The 20,714-nt window shown below is 45.7% G+C and overlaps 1 protein-coding gene across 3 annotated transcripts in view; it reads right to left on the minus strand.

Moving 5' to 3' along the window:
• Nucleotides 1–1,791: 1,791 nt before the first annotated feature.
• The window catches only part of LOC117895287 (triple functional domain protein), a 40,476-nt gene continuing 21,553 nt past the window's right edge, over nt 1,792–20,714 (minus strand). For 2 of the 3 annotated variants that reach the window (XM_034802826.1, XM_034802828.1), the window contains 11 exons: nt 14,929–15,217; nt 14,804–14,861; nt 8,686–8,776; nt 8,312–8,593; nt 3,348–3,413; nt 3,147–3,248; nt 2,967–3,082; nt 2,791–2,907; nt 2,537–2,726; nt 2,094–2,474; nt 1,792–2,020 (listed from right to left, as the gene is read on the minus strand). In XM_034802826.1, coding sequence (XP_034658717.1) covers nt 1,811–2,020; nt 2,094–2,474; nt 2,537–2,726; nt 2,791–2,907; nt 2,967–3,082; nt 3,147–3,248; nt 3,348–3,413; nt 8,312–8,593; nt 8,686–8,776; nt 14,804–14,861; nt 14,929–15,217 — 1,902 coding nt within the window. In that variant the 3' untranslated portion in view covers nt 1,792–1,810. Of the gene's footprint in view, nt 2,021–2,093; nt 2,475–2,536; nt 2,727–2,790; nt 2,908–2,966; nt 3,083–3,146; nt 3,249–3,347; nt 3,414–4,986; nt 5,134–8,311; nt 8,594–8,685; nt 8,777–14,803; nt 14,862–14,928; nt 15,218–20,714 lie in introns of those variants that run through there. The other variant, XM_034802829.1, reaches the window with a different exon arrangement.

Consider the following 20,714-nt stretch of genomic DNA (forward strand, 5'->3'; position numbering starts at 1 on the left):
GCAAAAATGTAGAAAAATGTTGTGGCCATTTGAGTTTGCACTGTGCGTTTGCTAGCTTTTGCTTGGGTGTGGCTCGATCCATCGGTCCGTTAGTCCCCCGCGTTGTCCGTTGTCTTTAACATTAGTTATGAATTATGCCGGAGGTTCGTTTCACAATTTGTTGTAAAAAAATACATTTCATGTTCGTCTTTCACATCATTTGCTTCGCTTTCCCTACACATTTAGCTATGCTAAATCATTATTGTTATTCTCCTCATCGAGTTTTGATATATTTCAAAATTGCATTCATGTTCCAGACTGTTGTTACCGGTGTAGCTGCTTACTGCTGCTGTGGGGTGGTGTGTGTGTGCTCAAAATCGTTTGTATGTGAGAGAGTGTGTCTTTGTGTGTGTGTGAACAACCGCTTAGTAACTTTGCAACGTGCTTTTATACAATAATATTCAAATCCTGGTCCATCTGCGGTTATCAATTTGTAAAGTACTTTGCTTGAGAGTTATAGATATAAAGTTAAATAGATAGAGAGTTAGAGTTATAGAGAGAGAGAGACACACGTATCCGTATTATATATCTGACTGACTTATCGTATTCTACACTGTACATTCCCCTCGACTCGACTCGACCATCACTTACAATAACGCACAGACACCAAAAGGAGAGAGTATGCTTCAAAAATGCTTTGGGTTTACATTTGAGTTTAGTTTTAGTTTTCGGGGATTCGCTTAAGCAAGATCTAGAAGGTATTTTGGTTTCCATTCTTACACGCTATCATTTCATATCATTTCTTTTATGTGTTGCGCAGAAGAACCAAAGATCGGAAAAGTGATAGATGAGATATGAGTAAACAGAAAATCGTTTGATTTAGAACTGAGCAGGCATTTTGTTTGTTTGTTTTATTTGTAGGCATAATTTAAATTAAATACTCCAAAATTATATAAACTTAGTGTTTCTGGTATTTTGATTTACGTTTAAAGCTTACATATTGTTTATTTTGTATTTTTGTAGAGCATAAAGTGCAAACACGATTTGCATTGCATTTCAATCTTGGAAACTAAAAATTAAACTTAGATTAGACTTTCTTCACGATGTCTCCGCCTGCACTCGAGTGCAGGTGCCACATTCACAATACACACACAGGTCGCTGCTTGCTTCATTTTGTCTAAAGCAAAATTATATGGATACGATTACAACTAAATCTATGCTTGAAAACTTAGGTCTAAACGTACAGTTACACTCGTAAAATAGTTTTACTCATACGCCGCGATGCGATGCCTCCTGCGCGAATAATACGAAACACGAAACGAAAATGTAAATTGCTTTTTGATTACTGAGTAAATGTCGGTGTTGCGTGTTGCCATTGCCGTTCATTGCAAATAAGTTTAAAAAATGCACACAATAATAGATAATAAAAATGAGAAGAAAAATGTTTTCTTGAGCATATAATACTTTGCGTTTCATACACAAAATCGGACAAAATAAAACAGAAACGCTGTGCGCCGAGCGCTAAACTGAACGCGGGTGAATGACAAAATAAATTAATTAAAATTACTACTCGTACGTACAAATTAGGATTTTGAGTATGTGAGCAAAACGAATGAATACATTTAACAGACGGAGGAAACAAGTGCGAGGCAAATGCTCACTTGGTGTGAGGTGTGGTGGGGGTTTACGCCTTCGCCCAAAACACACACACTACAAATATCATTTTCTTTCCCATACTTTCGTTTGTTTTCTTTTCTTGGCTTTGCTTTGCTTCATTTGGAATCTAACATTGCTGCTGCTGCTGCTTGGTTTCCCTCTCTCTTGTTTTTGTTCACTTGTTTTTGGTTTGCAGAGGATTGGAGAGCATGAAAATCAAATCGTTTTGCTGCTGCAAGATCTTGTTCAGCATATCGCGCCAGTCCGCATAGCGCTCCTGCGTTGAGGCCTGACACACGACTGTGACCTCGGGGATTTTGTTGGGATCCGTTGACTTGATTTGAAAGCGACAATCGCCCAATTCCTTCATTTGCATGTGGTTGAGCTGTAATCATAAACCAAAAAGTAAATTAATTCCATGTTCCATTTGGTTTACTGATAATCCTGTACTGTCGTACCTGTATGTGCGATCGGTATTTGAATGTGGGGCTGGAGTACTGATTCTTTGCCTTCTCAATGTCCGCAAAGATGACGATCTGCTGGAAGAGGAACACCTGCAGCTCTCGCTGCTTCTGCCCAGCATCCACCAGACAATTGAGGGGACCCTGCATCAGGAGACTGCCCTGCGCCGTGATCTCTCCATCAAAGTCCTGCAGGCTGCGCAGCACCACCATCATGTCGTTCACTGTCTTCACAACGACCTTCATGTGCTGGTAGGCCTCCTGCAGCATGGGCACCTCCTTGTACAGCCCAGCGGCCTCTGTGGCCTTGATGATCTCCTTGATCAACAGCTCGTATTTGGTAATGCGTTGCACTGGCTTAATGATCAGATTGCTTAGCTGTAAGGGAAGATAAATTAGTAGTGACAAATCCTTAGTTAAATCTCTCAAATTCCACTTACATCCAAGCGATGTCCCAGCTTTTGGCGTATGCAATCGAAATACTGATAGTGTGCACTGACTATATACTCGGACAGGGGCTTGTTGCTGCAGTACGTGTAATACAGGGCGAACTTTGTGGCCGAACGCTTGACCAGTGGTCCCAGATCCGCTGGTGATTTTTGGCAATTACGCAAAGCCCTCAAAAAGAAGCTGCAACAAAGGTAAAGTAAAGTTAGACGATGCTTTTAGTTGGTAAACTCTTTCTGCCACTTACTCCCTGTGCCACTCGTAAATGTCCTTGATGTTATTGAATACCAGTTTCATTTTGCCCCCCTTGAGATCCTCTGGCATGGGAATATCACTATTTGTGTTGTTGATCTCCGACATGTAGCTAAAATAATCGTTTAAATAAAATACGGTCTCTGTTTCTTTGTAGATTTGTGCACTTACCCATTGACAATCTCCTGAAGATCCTGCACATACGACTCCTCGGTGGACACGAGCTCGGCAAACACGCATTGCCGCTTCTTTAGGGCCGCTGCCTTGTCGCTGACAGCACTGTGGCTCTGTGTGTGGTGAAAACCCAACAGTTACTTTTGACCTTAAGCGTTGCTCTTGCGCTCGACTCACCTCTTCATTGTTGTCGGTGGAGCCATGGGAGCGACCATGTCCATTGGTGCTGGCATTCTCGCCGCCACCCACATCCACGCGGCTATTGGACTCGTGCTGTTCCTGCAAGAGGGCACACACATGGGCCACAAGGGGTAAAAGTTTGTTAGTTCTGCCTCTCAAATGGATGCTGCTGCCACTGGCTGCTGGTCAAACACTTACCGTTCTCTCCCTGACAATTTGTTCAATTTCCGATAGTGGATTGCCATCCATTTTGCCGCTGTTGGCCTGCAAGAGGAAAAAGGAGAATTGTTAAAGGCAAACTCAATGATGCCTTCGGCTCAAATACATAATGAAAAAAACTTTCAGGAGTTGTTCCTGCTCCTCCTGCCTTTGTGTGTGTGTGTTTGCCTTGCAATAGAGAAACGATTATTGCATTAAGCCCAAGCTGAAAGCCCTTCAGGCGGCTAATTGAAAAACTTTTCCCACTAAAATGAATGCTAGTATCCCCCCCTGAACAGGTAAACTTTGCTCGACAAACAATCCATGTAAATGAATGGGCAAAAAGTGGCAGAAATTGAATAAGCGATGATGGGAATTGTCCGATATTAAAATCCCTGTTGGCCATTGCCTCCCCGTTGCAGTTGCATTCCTCTGGCGCGCCTCTGGGCGTCTGGATGGATTTCCCACAATGTTTTCACTTGTTTTCAAATGAACACAAAATAAAGTTCGCAACAATTGTGGGAACACACACACAGAGACAAACTGTTGGTTTAATCATTTTATGGCAATTTTCGAAAATAAATATTCGCATTTGATTGCATGTTCGGCTCTCGTATTTTGAATCACTCGCGTTATTTTCGGTTGTTCCTACAAGTTTATTCCGTGGCTCTAATTAAATTCAGTTATTTTTGTTGTTGCTGTTTTTTGTGTGCATAAATAACGAATCCGTTGGAGGCCTTGTACCATGGCAAACTAAACTAACAAATGGCATCCGAATGTGGTTTTCGGTGCAAATACGAGTGCCAGTTAGAGGCGATGAAGAGTGGCAGTCAGTCCAGCCAGTCGGGCAGTTAGACATTCAGGCAGTTGGTAAACCACAGATAAAATTGTGTAACCATTTGTGTTTTTCCTGCTCGTGCCTGCCACCAACCAGTCTCTGCTTCATTCTGCTGCTAATTCCTCTTCTGTTTTCTTTTTCTTGTACTCTAGCTAAGTGCAAGGGTATTCGGATCTTGATTAGAGGCTTTGCACAGTGCAGCAGAAAATGTGGCAATTATGTGGAAAATTGTGGCGGATATTTTGCATTACATTTAATCACTATATAGCCCATGCCTATGCCTCATGAGCGATGGTTCTTTTTCACTTTTCATGACTTTATTTTATAGTTTTTTTATACGAAATTATTTCAAAGAAATATTCGATTGAAAAAGAGCCTTTTGGGAGGAATTTTTCTATTTTTTCAAAGAGAATCCATCTAAGACTTTAAAATGATTTTAGTTTCAAGTGCTGCCTCAAATCTACTCCATCTTCCATTGGACAAATTCCCTGACTTTATCACATATTCCCCTCCAATAAATATCCCTTCGTAAGTGTATCTAAACCAGCTGCCACTGCATTAATTTTACTTTCTTGTGTTTGTTTTTCTAAGAGCTTTAACAGCGAGATAAGATTGGTAACTGGCACTGGCACTTGGGCACTCTCGCTTTGGCTGTCAGCTGTTTTGCGGTCTGAAATTTGTCATCAGGGAAACGGGGCACTGCGACTGACCGATACACAATGTTAATGCTTATTTCAACACTCGGAATGCACACAAAATCATACAAATACTACTACTAATAATGCACTATGCACCGCTTACAAATAAACGAAAAAAGCAACTCATGGCGATGGTTGGTTGGATTCGTTGGCACGTGAATGCTTAAAATTCGCGTCACAGTGTTCAGTTTTTCTGTTGACTCTTTTTGGGGAAAATTGTCTTTCAATCGCGTTGCCCACTCAATGGGGGAGTGTTGTGCGGTGTTGTGTGGCTTATAAGGATGTCGTTCGCTATGCGTTGAAATCACGACGACGACGGCGACGCATTTTGGCAAGGCGAAGAGAGAATCTCGACGACGACGACGACGACGACGACTGAGCGCCAAGCGAACCAATGAGCGACTGAACGAACCGCAGAACGCTGAGTGGGAGTGCACGGAACGGCACGGGCACGGGCACGGCACGGCCTAATAGTTTTGCCTGTTGCCATCATGTTTTACATGAGTGTGTTGTGGCTGCCACACACCGCACTCTGCGATATCAAAAGAAACTCTCAATCAACGCCTGGGCTAACAATTTCGTCGCACAAGTCACTTGAGGAAAAGCGTTGAAATAATTGTTGTACATATTGGACAGACTATGAGTGAGAGTGCAAGACTATAGATATACAAATTTATGTAGAGAGAAAGAGAGGGAGAGACAGAGAGTGAGAGTGAGTGGGAGATGGCTGGGCAGAAGGTAGAATGTGTGGAAGGTAAGGAAGAGTCGCTGTTAACTATTTCTTTCTGCTTTTTTTCGTAGACTTAGCAAAGAGGCAGACTGGGGAGTATATCCTTAAGTACATATAAAGACAGTGAAAGATGATGGTACGACCAAGGTATATTCATTGGCGGCTAAGGCAGTGACTGCTTCCCCGTTTTAGGGGCCGTCTAGCGACCTGCTCTCTTGAACAAACCCTTACCCTCCCTGTAATATACCCTGCCTGAGACTTTCGGCTGCATGTGTGTGTTTCTGTGTGTGTCTGTGTGTTTGTTGCCACTTTTGTGGCATTTGCTGTATAAATACTTAAATACATAAATTAATTCGCATTTTGCGGCAACAACAAGCAGCCATAAAAATCAAGTGAACTTTTTTGTAGACCTTCCAAAATGAACGACCCAATTGATACCCCTCGTCGGCTTTATCAGGGGAGCTACCAGAATGTTACACAAATAGAACTCCCAACCGTTTTGCGGCTTTCAATAGGAAGTTCTGATATGACTGGGACTTGGACTTGAACAACATTTACATTGAAAAATAATCAGCAGAGCCAAGGCAGAGCCATGGCAGAGGCAGAGCAGTGCTAAGTGGAGCAGCCTGTAACCCTAGAAACCACAGGAAGAACAGGCTACCCACAGACCCCACGCACATGACGTACATTCGCATGGCCCACAAAGTGGTGCGACATTTAATTAGCCTTTTAGGAAGTGTCGCGACAGGGCAGGCCACGGCAGGGCAGGGAAGGGCAGAAGGAACTTGCAACAGACGGCTGAATGATGTCACAATACATATTTCACAATACAGAACGAACATACAGAACCCCCCAGAAACAAAGGGCATGAAATTCGACAAGGAGAGAACTATTAAAAATTAATGACAATGCAAATAGGCGAAAAATGGCAGGCAGCGAACTAAACAAAGGTGGAGCCCAGCCCCGAGAACCCTCAGACCTCAGTGACAAGTGGGCCAAAAAGTTAACAGAGGGACAGCCAGACAAAGAGACATTACGCGGCCTCTAACTGGGTTAAGAAGTTCGCACCTGTAAACAGGCAGAGGTAAACAGGAAAGACACTGAATGGCACACAAAATGGAGCAACACGGTGGAGAAGCGTTGACGCATCAAGGCGGCACGGCACGGCACGGCACGGCAACATTTACAAGGCAGAAGAACAGCCGAAAAATGTACATTAAATTCAGCAACTAATAAGCCATCAACAGAATCGAGAACATGCCAGATAGAACCAAGAGACAGACAGAGAGAGAGAGAGAGAGCGAGGGACACACAGATGACATTCAATTTATTGACAACACGGACAACGGACGGACAGCGGACAACGAACGACAGTGGGCGACGACAAAGTGGCAGTGGCAGTGGCAGTGCCACTTTCATTGGCGACACTCTGTCGATGGACGCACACACACCCAGACACACACACACATCTCTCTATGTCTCTCTTTTTAGGTGCAAGTGAACTCTAGAACATCCTCTTTGAGCAGCGTCCCTACCCAATCATTAATCAAATTGAAAGCGAGCGAACGAAAGCAAATCGCACACACACGGAGGGAGAAACTTTAAATCCAGAAATGTTTCCGAATAATTTCGTTGCTTTTCCATGAATCATTGTATCCTTTCCGTGTAATTTGCTGCCATCCACGCACAGACAGCCAAGAAAAGTCCCTCGGACGCCTCCATCCGAGACATTCCCTTGAACGGAATCATCGCATCTCGCCCGACAACCGGACATTACTCGTCTGCAGCTAATTTGAGTGTACGAAATTTATGCGTCCCACACTCACAGGCAGCCCCCCTCATCTACATATATCTTGGGGTCGGTCTCTCTGGGTCGGTTTATCTTCCTCTGCGAGACACGAGCTTATGCTGCTCTCTGCTGTACGCTGCTCTCTGATTTTCTCTCCATTCTATGGGTAAACAAAATAAAGTGGCGCATTTATGGCCAAAGGTGGCTGGCCCTCACACCCCCTGCCTCCCGCTCTGGAGGAGCGCAGTGTGCTCCATCCGCCATGCTTTCTAATTGAGCAAACTGCCCGTGCTTGAGCGTCTATGACGTCTATGAGGTGGATACATGTGTGTGGATGCGGGGGCCAGAAGTTACAATAAACTGCTTTGATTTGTGTGGGAACAACACACGCACACAATACACTTCCAGGGGGAGCTGCCTACGATTGCTAGACAAATAAACTCTGGGGTGTAAAAAACAAGCGGCTGGCTGCTGGAGGTACAAATATGGCAGGAATACTCGTATTATTCAAGCGATTAAAGACTGAATTTAGAGCACAAAGTATCCCAGTTTTCGGAGTGTGTTGAAAGCACTAAAGTCTAAGACTTTTAGAGTCTGAATTGGGCAACTTTTAGTGGCTAATGAGACCTGCGAATCCACTAGTTTATGGATTGTGAAGGAACCCCACATATGCCTCTTTTTGGGTTATTATGACACCCTCGAAAGTAGCGCAAATTCTGTGACTTTTGGAATGTTTTAGAAGCTTCTAATCCTTAGCTTCCTAGAGTGTATTGTGACCTCTGTATTCCCCCAATCGTATTGTAAAGTTGTCCATCAAAATCCATAGATATGTTGAGGCTGGCAACTTTCTGCTAGTGTCTACCGACACCTCCTGTATCCCTCTTGACTTTTCTCACATATAAAACTCACCAAATTTGAGGAGCTCTCCTTGACGTCCTTTGTAAATGCGGGCGGTCCATTGGCCATCAAGTGTGGCTCCTGGATGGGCTTCATGGGCGGCGGCATCTCCAGTCCAGCCTCCTCATCCGGCTCATAGTCAGCGCCAGCCCCAGCTCCGCTGGATGGTGGGGGCGGCGCCTGATGCTGTGTAGGGAATTGGGGAACCACCGTTGAGGGGCTGCCACCTGGCTGCTGCTGTTGTTGCTGCTGCTGCTGTTCGGTGGCCAAATCCTCGGCGTGCTTCTGGGGTAGCTGTGGCGCAGAAAGAAACGTCAAATGAAATTATGTTATAAATAAACGCTCGTAAAACATTAGCTATACGGCGGATGGCCGACAACACTCACTCGCAGATTCTTCTCCGAGGGCTTCTTGACGAGTGGCTTATTGCTCGGCGGCTTCTCCACCTTGCGATTCATCAGCGGCAACCAGTTTCGTCTGCAAAGGAGAACAAAAAAAGGACATGAGACAAGTCTTCAATTGTATAGCAAAAGGGGAAATGTTATTTCCTACAAAAACTTCCGAATGGATGTTGTCGTGTGCACACAGTCCTCCATCTCTCATTTCTCTCTCGCAAAAACACAAAAAATATAAACGGATATGTCGACTGTGTTGGGCTATCCAGCTGCGTGGCCAACACCAGACTGTCGCCAGCCCCGCGGCCTGCTGCTAACTTGGCCAAGCACTTGGCCGAAATGCCCGCCAGCCTGCCCGCCCGCCCGCTGCTCTGTCGCCGCCGTCGCCGTCGCCACACTCACCCGCACAGTGGGGCAAAGTCTTGCGTGCCATCCATAATTTCGGGGCAATTGTATTTTGATGTTTTATGATTTTTAAAAGGCAAATTTCCCGCTCATTTTACTTTTTTATGGCGCAAACTTTTCACAGCATCATTGCTCGTCATAAAAAGCAGGTCAGGTCTGGCATCCTTCGCTCTTTTGATTAATTTCGGAGCCACAGGACAGCCAGCCACAAAAGTTTATGGGTCAACTTTCGACTTTTGGGTTTGGGATGCGCTCCGCCCGCACCCCATCGAATAAATGGAGGAATCATTAATCAGCCCCCCACTTGGGAGGAGTTTCAGCCCACTCCTCCGTGCGGCAGCTGGCCAGAGATTTCAACAGCTCATCAGAGCTTATAAATGGATGAGACAGGAGTCTGTTTTGGCTTGTGGCCTCGAATGGAAATTGCTTTTGCAGCAGAAAACCACAACAAACATCAAGCAGGAGAGGAAATATTCGGCTCTGAGCAAAGCTCTGCCGAAAATGCAAATATTAAACATTAATTATGCTTAATTAGTGCACCAAAACAGTGCAAAAATCAATAACAATTAAGCCAAAAAGGCGCTTAAAGAGCAGCACACACTTTGTGGCAGGAATTACCAGCAAAAAACAAAAGGATTATTTTATTTAGCTACAAATAAATTGTATGTTAAACTGGTATCAGCTTTTAAGCCATTTAATTAAATTATGCCCAATTTATACGAAATTTATAACAGCCCAGATTGCTGTTTAAACGGCAAAACGATAGAAATAAATCGAAAAATATTTCAGTCTCAATAAACATGAGAAATTCATTTAATTTTGAATCATAAATAATGATTGCAGCTACTAGATATTCAAACACCATTGCAATCCGCTCAGTATCTTAGCCAGACGCAAGGAAAATGCTGACAATTAATATCTAACAGATCCAAATTATCGATAGAGCCTCCCCCGTGAAAATGCCAAAAATTAGCCATAGTTCTGGTGTGCCTCAAGTGCATAACTCAAAGTGAAAATAAACATTGACACAGTCAAGGAGCAGCGCAGGGTCTCCTCCTCTGCTTTTGTTCCGTGGCAGAACTTTTGTTCATTCCTGAATGGAGTTTCCATTTTCCCGGAAAGGTATTTAATTTATTATGAGGTTCGTTCCGTTCCACTCCGTTCACGTTCAAAATTCATTTGGCTGATGTAATGTTTTAGGCAAATAGACAAAGCATTCACCCACTTTATGACCACACTGTGTGTGAGTGTTTGTGTGTGTGCTGTCTCTCTCTGTGTGTGTATTAATGGGGTCGCCGCAAAGTATGCAGCACAAAAGCGGGAGACAGGCAGTCACAAATTTGCAGTTTCCTGTAACCGAGTGTCCATCGCTCTCCACTGCCTCTCTCTCTGTCTGTTTGTGTGGGTGTCCATTTGGTTCATTGGACTTGAGGCAGCACGCGCTGTCCTTACACTTCCTCTATCCTCCGTGTCCTCTGTATCTCTATCGCCTATTCTATATCCTGGGCAAACACACGCGCATATTGACACAGTCCTTGAGACAAAGAGCCTGCCTCCTCCACAAGAGACAGCAGCACAGCAGGGGGAGGGAAGAGAGAGTGGGTAACCAAACCGAACAATAATCCATATTCATGTTGAGCTGCAGAGTGGCAGAAGAGTGAGTAGAGTACGAGCTAGGCTCCACCACTTAATGCTCACTCAAGTGAGTCGGCAGGCAACAAGCAAAATGCCCAATTAGTGTGCAAATATTGAAAGTACTTTTCCTGTGGGTTAAGCGACTGCCCACCCACTGCTGCTGCTCCTTCTCCATTGTCCGTAAATGAAATACGCAGAGTAGTTTCGATGTTATTGTGGCACAGGCGGCTTCTGCCGTCACTGGAAGAAACTACTGAGGTCGAAGCTCTTGCCCGATAAGATTACTCCAGCAATCTGCGAGTTTCGTTTGAATGCGTAATTTGGAGGAAGCCACAAAGCCACGAAGCCACTGGGCCATCGAGTGATTTCGTAGAACTCATTTACCCAGTAATATCAAAACAAATCAATTTCCAATCGTCTATGCGGCAGACCAGCACCGCGTATGATTAATGCGAACTGCGAAAGGGTAAAGCGTCTTATCATTGGTTTGTCTTTCCCTTTCCGTCACACAGCGAGTGCCTCGTACCACCCTGCCGGCCTGCCTTCTTATCGCAAGCACCACAACATGCCCCAACCAACCAACTAATGACTAAGCCACAGGACAAAGAGGTTTTCAAAACCCCCCAACCAACACACTGCCCCCTTCTTTCTGTATTTTCTGTTACTATTTGTTGTGGGGTAATTCTTCCATTAATATGATAATGATTTTAATAGGTTTATAGTTTGCAGGGGGCTCTGGGAACAGGTTTTTCGATTAGAAATGCTGGCATGTAATAATTGCGCAATTGACGAGGGAAACCCTGAATGCCACGAGAGAGCAGAGATTGTTCTGCCAGCTGGGAATAACCAGAAATTCATTTTATACTAAAGATCCCATGAGAAACAGAGGCTCAAAAAATGCAGCGTTTCCTTTGAGCTCTATCAGAACTCGCTTAATGATAAAATAATTTCTTCTTAAAAGAAGGGAAACTCCCACAAATAATTTCACAAAGTTCGCACAGCGAAAAGATAACACCACGAAGCGGTGGAGGGGCAAGTCCAAACCTCATAAACCTCCTCATTTATCTTGAAAACAAACCTCGGTAAAGAGCTGACAAAAAATCTAACTAAAAACTTAACGAAGCTAAATTGTGGCTGGACAAACAACTCGTCTGTTTGTCTATTTTTCTGTCTAACAACCACGACATAAACGTGATGCGAGATGATGCCGTGGCCAGAGACACAGCCACAGCTGCAGCTGCACACTGGGCGATAGCAAGGCGCTGAACCGGACTGCGACACACGTTTGTGTTGATAAATGAAAACATTGCAAATCTGCATTAGAGAACAGGATGGCTGTACGTATGGCTCTGATTGAAGCTTAGTCACTTGTAGATGTGTCCGACGGAAACAAACGCGACAAAACGAACGCTGGGGGTAAACCAAAATAAACAGAGGAACGAGAGAAAAGAGCATGAAGAGACCGAAGCTGTTGATACCCTTGAACATATGGCAGATGCACCTTAAATTATAGAATTTCATTTGATTGCGAAATTAATCTAGAATTTGATTGAAATACAAGTAAATTTCAATTGATTGTTTTTATGGCATCTTGTAAATGATTTAGTCATACGATCTGTTGGGTTTCCAAGGGTAAAGTCTGTCAAAAGCGATCTTTAGACATAACATTGAGGGAATTATTTATAGATGAGGCTGTCTCCAAAGAGTATCAAACACACACACAAAATTAAAGCTAATTTAAGTTTAAGTTCCAGGAAAGAACTCGGCAATTGGCGCGACAAAAGGCACACCACAAAAACACAAACACAAATACACAAATCTGTTATTGCAATTGAAACGACACAAACAGGGGATAACATTGATTGAAGACTAACCCAAAGTCTAACCTAAAGAAGGATTTCCGCCGCTCCTTTGTAACCTGCTGCTGCTGCTGCTGTTGCTCTGTCGCCGCCGCCGCCACCACTGCTGCCTGGCAGCAGTTGCAGGTAAAACCTGTTGATGCAACCATCGATTGCTGTTGCCGCAGCGTGGCGCCATTTCCGTTTCCGCCATTCACAATCAGAGACATGGACTTGAATAACTTTGGCAGGGATGTGGAGCGCCTGTGGCGGCGATTGTGCACGGGCGCCGAGCTGCGTTTCACTTTAATCGAAGGGCAATCGGAACATGAATTCGAATTCAAATTCAAATTAGCGTCCGTCACATTGTTGTTATCGCATTTGTCCTCCACGGCACTGGCAGGAGCGTAGGCAGGGGGTGGCGCTGCGGGTATAGCGGCATTTGCAAAATGAAAACCGTTTTCGGCATGCTTATCGTTGCCGTTGCCACCGCACTCACAATTGTTGTTGTTGCACATTTCAGATAACACACGCGGAACACACACACTCGCTGTCGAAGGTGCCGACGAGCACTTTTGAGCACTTCTATCTATGACAAGAACACTTCGGGAGTAGTAAATTCACGTCCCTGCCGATCAACTTAAAGGCACAGTAAACGGTTAACGTGGAACGTACCGTCTTGGCTGCGGTCTAGCGATTAACTGCTCAACAGGGAGCATGTCGAGCCGCTGCTCTGGGAACGATAGCGTGAAAAAAGTTCTCGCCTTTCGCTTTCTGGAGAAAACAAAAAAAAAACCCCACGCTCTCACGCATACGGACACACCCGCACATCACACTCCACACACAAAAACAAAAACAAGCAGCTTAACGGAGGGGCATTTGTGTTCCCGCAGGTAGCAAAATGAAAAGAAGAGCGAAGAGCAGCATAAACCCAGGGAGAGCGCAAAAAAAGAAACACAGTAACTGTAACTGTAAGGAAAAGGTGAGCGCGCGTTCTTATGAATTTTGTTGTTCTCGTTAAGTTCTTTGATACCCTTTAGCAGAATGGGGTGGGTGTATGGAATTGCAGAAGTAAATGCAAGACAGCAAACAGAGATATATGGATGGATAAAAACAAGATGAATGGCAAATAGAATAAATAGAAATAGTAGAATAAATTATTCCACATCAGTATTCCAAATCTCAAAGATTTCTGCCCAATATCGGCTTCTGTTAAGTGAGAGTATCAATCACTTCGACTACCGTAGCCTCGCGTTTGTGGCTGCTCATTTCTCACTCTCTCTTTCTTTCTCTTTTTTCAGTTGCTCCCCCCTCATGCTCGTGTATTTGTAGTTGTAGCTTGATGATGGGAGAACACAAAGTTCTGTGTAATGGGTTTATATCTTTATGACCCTCGCCTTCGCCCGCACGCCCCAACCCACCACGCGATGCCTGAGCTCTGCGACGCGACACGAAACGACACGCGATTAATAGCCCAGGCACAAAATGTTAGTACTATGTAAAACTTTAGTGTGAAAATTTAATCGCAAGTTAAATACAAGCAGAATAGAAGTAGAAGTGGAATGCTAGACAAAATTTGAGGCAATGTTGTGGCTGTCGTTGCTTAAATGACAACAGTTGATAAAAGTCATTAAAAATGCAAACTTTGAAATCAACTTTACCCCCTTGGAGAAACGTGTTTTGGGTTGATGCAGGTTAGGGTTCGGATAGAAGACAAATTCTTTAGGTAATTAAAGCAGGAAAGGTACTTCTCACACCCATCAAATAAATATTTCTCTGCACATTTAATCTCCCACTTATGCAATAATTCTTCACGTCAAGAGTTCGCTTAAATGAGTCACACTCCAACAGATAATGAAGAGTGCGCCACTTGCCCGAGATATGTAGTTTCAAACAGCTGTTTCCCGCAGCAAAACGAAGAAGTCTTCTCCGTTGAGTTCGAAAAGTCAATCCCAGTGACGCATGATTAATGGATAAGCAGCACAAAGCACGCAGAAATCACAGTAGTCAAAGGCTAAATGGTTGATAAATTACCCGAAGGGGAACAGCGCGAGAACTCTTATACTCAAAGAGGAGTCTTATAAAGAGAGAGAGAGAGCGAGAGCGCGTCTTATCGGAGTGGAGGAGAAAGAGAGAGCGAGAGTGACGAATGCCAATAAAGTGGCTGATAAATGTAATATTCATGGCCAATAAATTAGTTAATTAAAGACACTAAAATATGTAATTCTTACCCGCTAAAACCACGACGCTTGGTGGACGAGGAAAGAGCATCCGTCTTGCTGCGATTGCCTGCGAACAGGAAAAAGAATCACATAAGAAATTAAATCTATAAAAATCAACTGAAAATCGGACTCACCCTGTTCCTGCATATTCTCGTTGGCCTTTGCGCCGCCTGCAGCTGCCGTGGATCCGGTTGCCTTGTTGTGTGAGCCCGGCGGCGGTTTGAGCACTGAGACGGGCACCAGGCCCTCCTGCACGGCGGCATCGTCGTGCTGCGGATTGAGGCGCACCAGGCAAAAGTCCGGCTCCGTGGCCGAGGGCTGCTCAATAATTTCCACCTGCTGGCCCTTGCTGACGCTCAGCTCGTTGCTGCCGCTGGTGGCAATGTAGTCGGCGACGACCCATGTGGCCTCCTGGTTGCCCAACTGGAAAGAGACACACGGAGAGAGAATGGAAAAGATGAGTATCGAATGTTGCCTTTGGACGGGGTGCAGTTAATACGAGGCATAGGTCGAGGTCAATGTCGAGGTTTTGGCCTCATGTTGAGACGTGTGGCGCAGGCACATCCTATTGATTGACCGCCAGCCAAGGACTCTGAACAATGGAGGCTGCTGCCTCAAGCATGGATCAATGGCAAAAGCAAAAGCAAAGGGAACTAATTAGAAAGCCATTCAAGAGCCGCAGGTCGCTATTGTCTCATTAAATATGCAAAGGCAGGAAGAACAGCCACACAGGAGAGAGGGAGCAGTAGGAGGAGGAGCTGGAGGCTGCTGCCTAATCAAGCAACTCGCTCTCCCCCCCGGCTGCTGCCTGTTTGTTGTATTAATAATTTATAAGTTTATTAATTTACATGCGGCCTTGCCATGCTTCGTGGGTGTTGATGTGTGGGCGTCTATCGGTTTTGGGCTCTTTAAATCCCAACCCCGCACCCATAACGCTGCTAGAACATGCCACAAATGCTGGCAAGCAGTGGGGAGCAACCAATGGATGGCAGAGCAAAGGGAAAACATGCCACAGATGGGCTGGAAATACTCGTAAATGTATGGGTAAATTTGTGGTTCATCGGCAATCGATGACGGCGAGAGACAGCCAGAGGATTCCAGCATTTAGCCACCAGTGGCAGAGGGGGCAGGCATTCTCCTCCTCCTTTCAGCGTGTGCCATGGGTGTGTTCCCGCTGCTTGCGGTGTGAGTTTACCCTCCATTCAAAGTGTGGCTGGTGGCAGCGGCTTCTGCTGCCATTCAAAGTGTGCTGGAATATTTCAATTTTATACGACATGCCCCTCCGCGCTCCGCTGATATTTATTTCACATATAATATTTATGTGGGAGCCGCCGTTAAGTAACTGACGGAGCAGGCCACATGGAAACACCTGCTGCCGGGTGGTGGCTGGCCACAGCCATGGGAGGAGTGCGCCAAATGCAAATGGAGGTGGTTAGAAGCAGCTGAGGAGGAGGAGGAGGCAGCGGGGTGTGCCGTAAGGTGAATGGCAAAACGATGTCGCTAAAGGCAAAGGCGGAGAGGGTACGATGGAGGACTGCCTGCCTGCCTGCCGCTCATAAGCGCAATTAAATCAACTTCATCAGCGGGCGGCAGGACAGGCCAGGCAGGAGCAGGCAGCAGGGGGAGGTGCACAGGCTAGAGGCAGCCAGCGGTGGCAAAGGGCTTAGTACATTATGACCGCCTCGCTGGCTGGCTGACATCCTTCAAGCGACAGGAGGAGCGTGTGCACGTGTGGGTGTGTGTGTGTAAGTGAAATTAACACACACGTAGAGCAAAGAGAGAGACAGAGAGAGAGAGAGAGAGAGAGAAGGGTGCTCTCTGCTCTCGCCATTGCAGCAGGCAGTGCTGCTGCTCCATGCCCCCCATGGCATCTCTCTCTCCCTCTCTGGCTGTTAATTAAGCAGCACTGACACGTAAACGTGCCTCGCTTACACACACACATACACATGGCTATGTATGCGTGAGTGTGTGTATTAGTGTGTGTTTTCTTGCGGGCTTTTAGGGCCCCATATCGCTCCCACTCTCTCTCTCTCTGGATGTGTTCACGTTTCCTCTTGTAATGCAATTAGTTGAAAAGTTTCTCTGTGTGTGCCAAAAAAAAACTAGGAGAAAAGTTTCTGCAGAAAGTTTTGCACCAACAAGAAGGGGAAGAGAGGCAGTGGGTGGGGGTGGCTGGGTGGCTGGGTGTTTCCCCAGAGACACTTGAGGCGCATGCGAAAAAATATGATTCCGTTCGTGAATTTTGGTGAATTTTGATATGCGCGAAAGTAAAACTATTCCAATAAGTGCTCAGAGCAACGAGCCTGAGTGCCTGAGTGAGCAACAGCTGATAGAGCGTGTGCCACAGCCGCTGAAGTGTATGCCACATTACGTATACGAAGTGTGAGCCTGTGAGCATCGATTATAATCATCAGGGATTCCACCACTTCATCATCATTCGAAGAGCAGCAAGCAGCAGGCAGCAACTGCTGGGATATATCATCATTAGCAGAGTCATCAGCATCATCATGAAGAGAGGCAGCAGCAGAGGGGCAGCACTGGAGCCGCATGCCATGGGTGTAGCCCTCCTCCTGGTGCAGGTCCTTGCCATTTAGTGTGCTGCAAATTGCTGCAGTCACGCACCCACGCAACACGCCCCCCATGCACAGATACTGCCACTAATAAGCTGCCATCAGAAGGCAGCAGGCAGGCAGCGGCACTCTTTCCCTGCTCGCCCTCTCTGATGATTTGTGAAGTGCGCGAATGGAGCAGGCAGGCAGGCAGGATATCGAAAGGAGAGCGGCAGCTAGACAGACACAAAGAGAGTCACAGGCAGACAGAGAGAGAGGGAGAGCAACTGTGAAAGGCTTTAATTTAGCATTTTATAAAAGTTTTGGGCCCACTCCTCCTCCCCTGCCCCGCTTTGATAATTCTACTCAATTTTCACTGAAAATTAAACACAGCCTTTGCCTTGGGTTTTGCTTTTACTTTGGCTCTGGGAAAAACTTGTAGCTACAAATTAAGTTTCTGTTCATTCCACCTTCTCCTCTCTGCGCTGTCCTGCTTGGATCTTCTCCGCTTTCCACTTTACTCCCTTCATTGTCGTTTTACTTTTCGTCTGGCCTTTTGCCGCCCCAAGTCTTTCATTAAAATAATGAAAGGATATGCCCCAGCAGTCCGAGCAGAAGAAACCAGAGGCAGGAGGAGGAGCAGGAGAAGCAGGAGGAGCTTCCACCAGTGCCAAGTTGGAGGTCACACAGTGAAAATGTTATCGCTCCTCCATTTCTCGGCTGCAGAAATGCAATCAGCGCCGCCTTGTTGGGCTTCACGGCCTCCTGCTCCTCCTCCTTTTGGTTTCTCGCTTTTTTTTTGCATAAAATAATTAACGTGGCTTACAGTTTCCTCTGCGCATTTCCATATTTAATGGATGGGGCAGGGGGAAGTGGGAGCGGGCGGAAATGGAAACTGCGTTGGCACTCGCCGAGACTTGGCAGCGGCTTTTCCTTTTCCTTTTGTGGATAGGAAAATCTCTTTAAGGCCGTGTTTGCTGCAATTGACATTTTACCGTCGGCATTCACACTATTTCCATCGGCATTCATGTGGCATTTGTATGGAAATGCTGCATGTGGCAACCAAGAGAAAAATATATGAAAGAACCTTAAACCAACGAGCTTGTCTCTGTTTTTCACAGATTTTTCATTGCTTTCACACGTTTAACAGGCATTTTCATTGCTTAAGATTGAGGCCACAAATTGGCATTGAAAGGCCCCAACAAAGGATGAAATAAAAGCAAACCAAGGCAGGGAAAACAGTCTCAAAGGAAAGTCAGTGAGGCAGAAAACCTACAGGAAAACCTAGGAAAAACAATGCCAAAACCTAGAGGAAAACAACCCAGGAAAAACAATGCCAAAACAAACCTCAATGCCTGTGCTTTTCCCTCTCTATTATTGTGTTCCCTTCCCCATGCTCATCAACGTTTCATCTATTTTGCATTCTCAATTGAAAACTTTGCTTCGACACGCCAAAAACTCAACGCGAGATTTGCATATCAGCAGACAACCCCCACCTACTGGCTGTCAGGATGCAACCGAAATACGAGCAAACTTTCCAGATTAAAGTCCTTCACGGCGGCAAGGGAGCCGCGCTGACAGCCAAAAGAGACAGGAATACAGGCAGCTGGGGGCAGGGGCTGGAGGCTTTGAATTTGACATTCGCCCAACACATTCGTAGAGGAGCAAGTTTTTGCCTGGGAATTTTCCCACTGCTCTTCGCTGTGAGTTTTCCTCTCTGCTTTTTTGCCTGATTACATGCCGATAACAATCCTAATAGCTTAGGCGCTGCCCTGCTCTGCCTGCCAACCAAAAACAAGACGAAGAATGAAAAGTCTGAGGCGGCAAATGTTGCCTTTTCATGCGCCTCTTTTCGTCTCCTTTATCGCTCTCATCGCGAACTCCACTCTGCTTCCATTTGCCGTTGCCTTGTTGAAAATTGTAAAGCGATTTGCCAAAATGTTTACGTTATTATTGATGGTTTATTCCCTGCGCTCTTTAAGGGAACAAAAGTGCCAGGAGAGAACATTCCTTAAGGAGTGCTGGGCAGGCTGTAAGCTCTTCCTCTCACATGCCTCCAGCCATTGCCTCTCTTATGGCATCGTAAAAACGCAATTGCTGCCACAAGAAACGAGACGAGAGAGGCGGAGGAAGGAGGCGTGGAAGCGTGTGTGTGAGCGCTCTAAAAAGCCATCAATTGTGAAGTCATTAAAAAATATGGTAGAGCGAGAGGAGAGGACACTTGAGAAACGGCAGAAGGCACACATACTCGTAAAAGCAAGCGTCAGGCAGTCATTCAGAGTCTTTGGTTGTCAAGTGAAATTACAAACATCATTTAACCGATGGCAATCGCTAATGGGCAGCACTGCGGCGCGGCACGTCTCTTCCCAGCTGCCGATGGGCAGCACTGCTCACTGCTATTCCCTGGGCAGCACTGTTCTTCTTTGATTGATCTGCAGATTGATTTTGGGCAAGGATTCCGGCATGCAATACATTTTTAATAAGCTCCAGAGAAATGTCCAATTCCACAGACACAAAAAATTGTTGCCCTGCTAAATGGCCTCGTGAGTGCCATAAATCAAGCAGATACGCAGACGCACATGGAAATATACGAGGGCTACAATATATATTCTTTGTATCTGCGGCACGAGTGAGTGTGGGCTCTGTGGCAGATACATACATTATTATGTAAGGCTACATCCATTCAGCGGGTACATAAAACATAAACGTCTATTATTCAATTAACTTGCACAGTGGGCTGCCCGTTGTGTGCTGTGTACTGTGTACGGTGGGTAGGTAGCGTTCTCAGGTGCAGCAGTTGGGGGTCCCCGACATCAATTACGTTGCGGCAAACACCCAACACACACACACACACAGCAGTCAACAAGATGGCAAACAAAACAATGAAGCCAGGCCCCAAAAGAGTAGGGAGCAGGAGGGAGACAGCTATGGGAGGAGCATTGGACGTGTAGTTATCGCTGCGTGGTCTGGTAATTGTGCGACAACATGTTAACACCAAAAGCGATGCCATTTGCCCCACACCCATGGACAGGGCCATTGTCTCTGCTGCCCCCCAGCCTGCCTGTATCAGTCACTGCCTCTGCCTCTACCTCTTCCTGCTCCTGCTCCTGCCTCTCTCCGTTGTGTGTGAGTCAAAGTAAGTGCTGAATGAAAGTCATTTACAGCGCAAATCGAATAATATTCTAAATCAATTACGAAGCAACTGCGTAGAGGGAATGGGCACAGGGTGTGGACGGAGCACTGCAATAATGGCTGAACGAAGGCAACAATTAGGAAAGGAAAGGCAAGGCCAGGCACCGACAGGGATACAGATTTGGTGCGAAAAAAGGGAAGCAAAAGCCAGAAGCCACACAGCCACAGGGCCAGGCAGA

Source organism: Drosophila subobscura, chromosome J, assembly GCF_008121235.1.
Source record: "Drosophila subobscura isolate 14011-0131.10 chromosome J, UCBerk_Dsub_1.0, whole genome shotgun sequence".
NCBI classification, from domain to species: domain Eukaryota; kingdom Metazoa; phylum Arthropoda; class Insecta; order Diptera; family Drosophilidae; genus Drosophila; species Drosophila subobscura.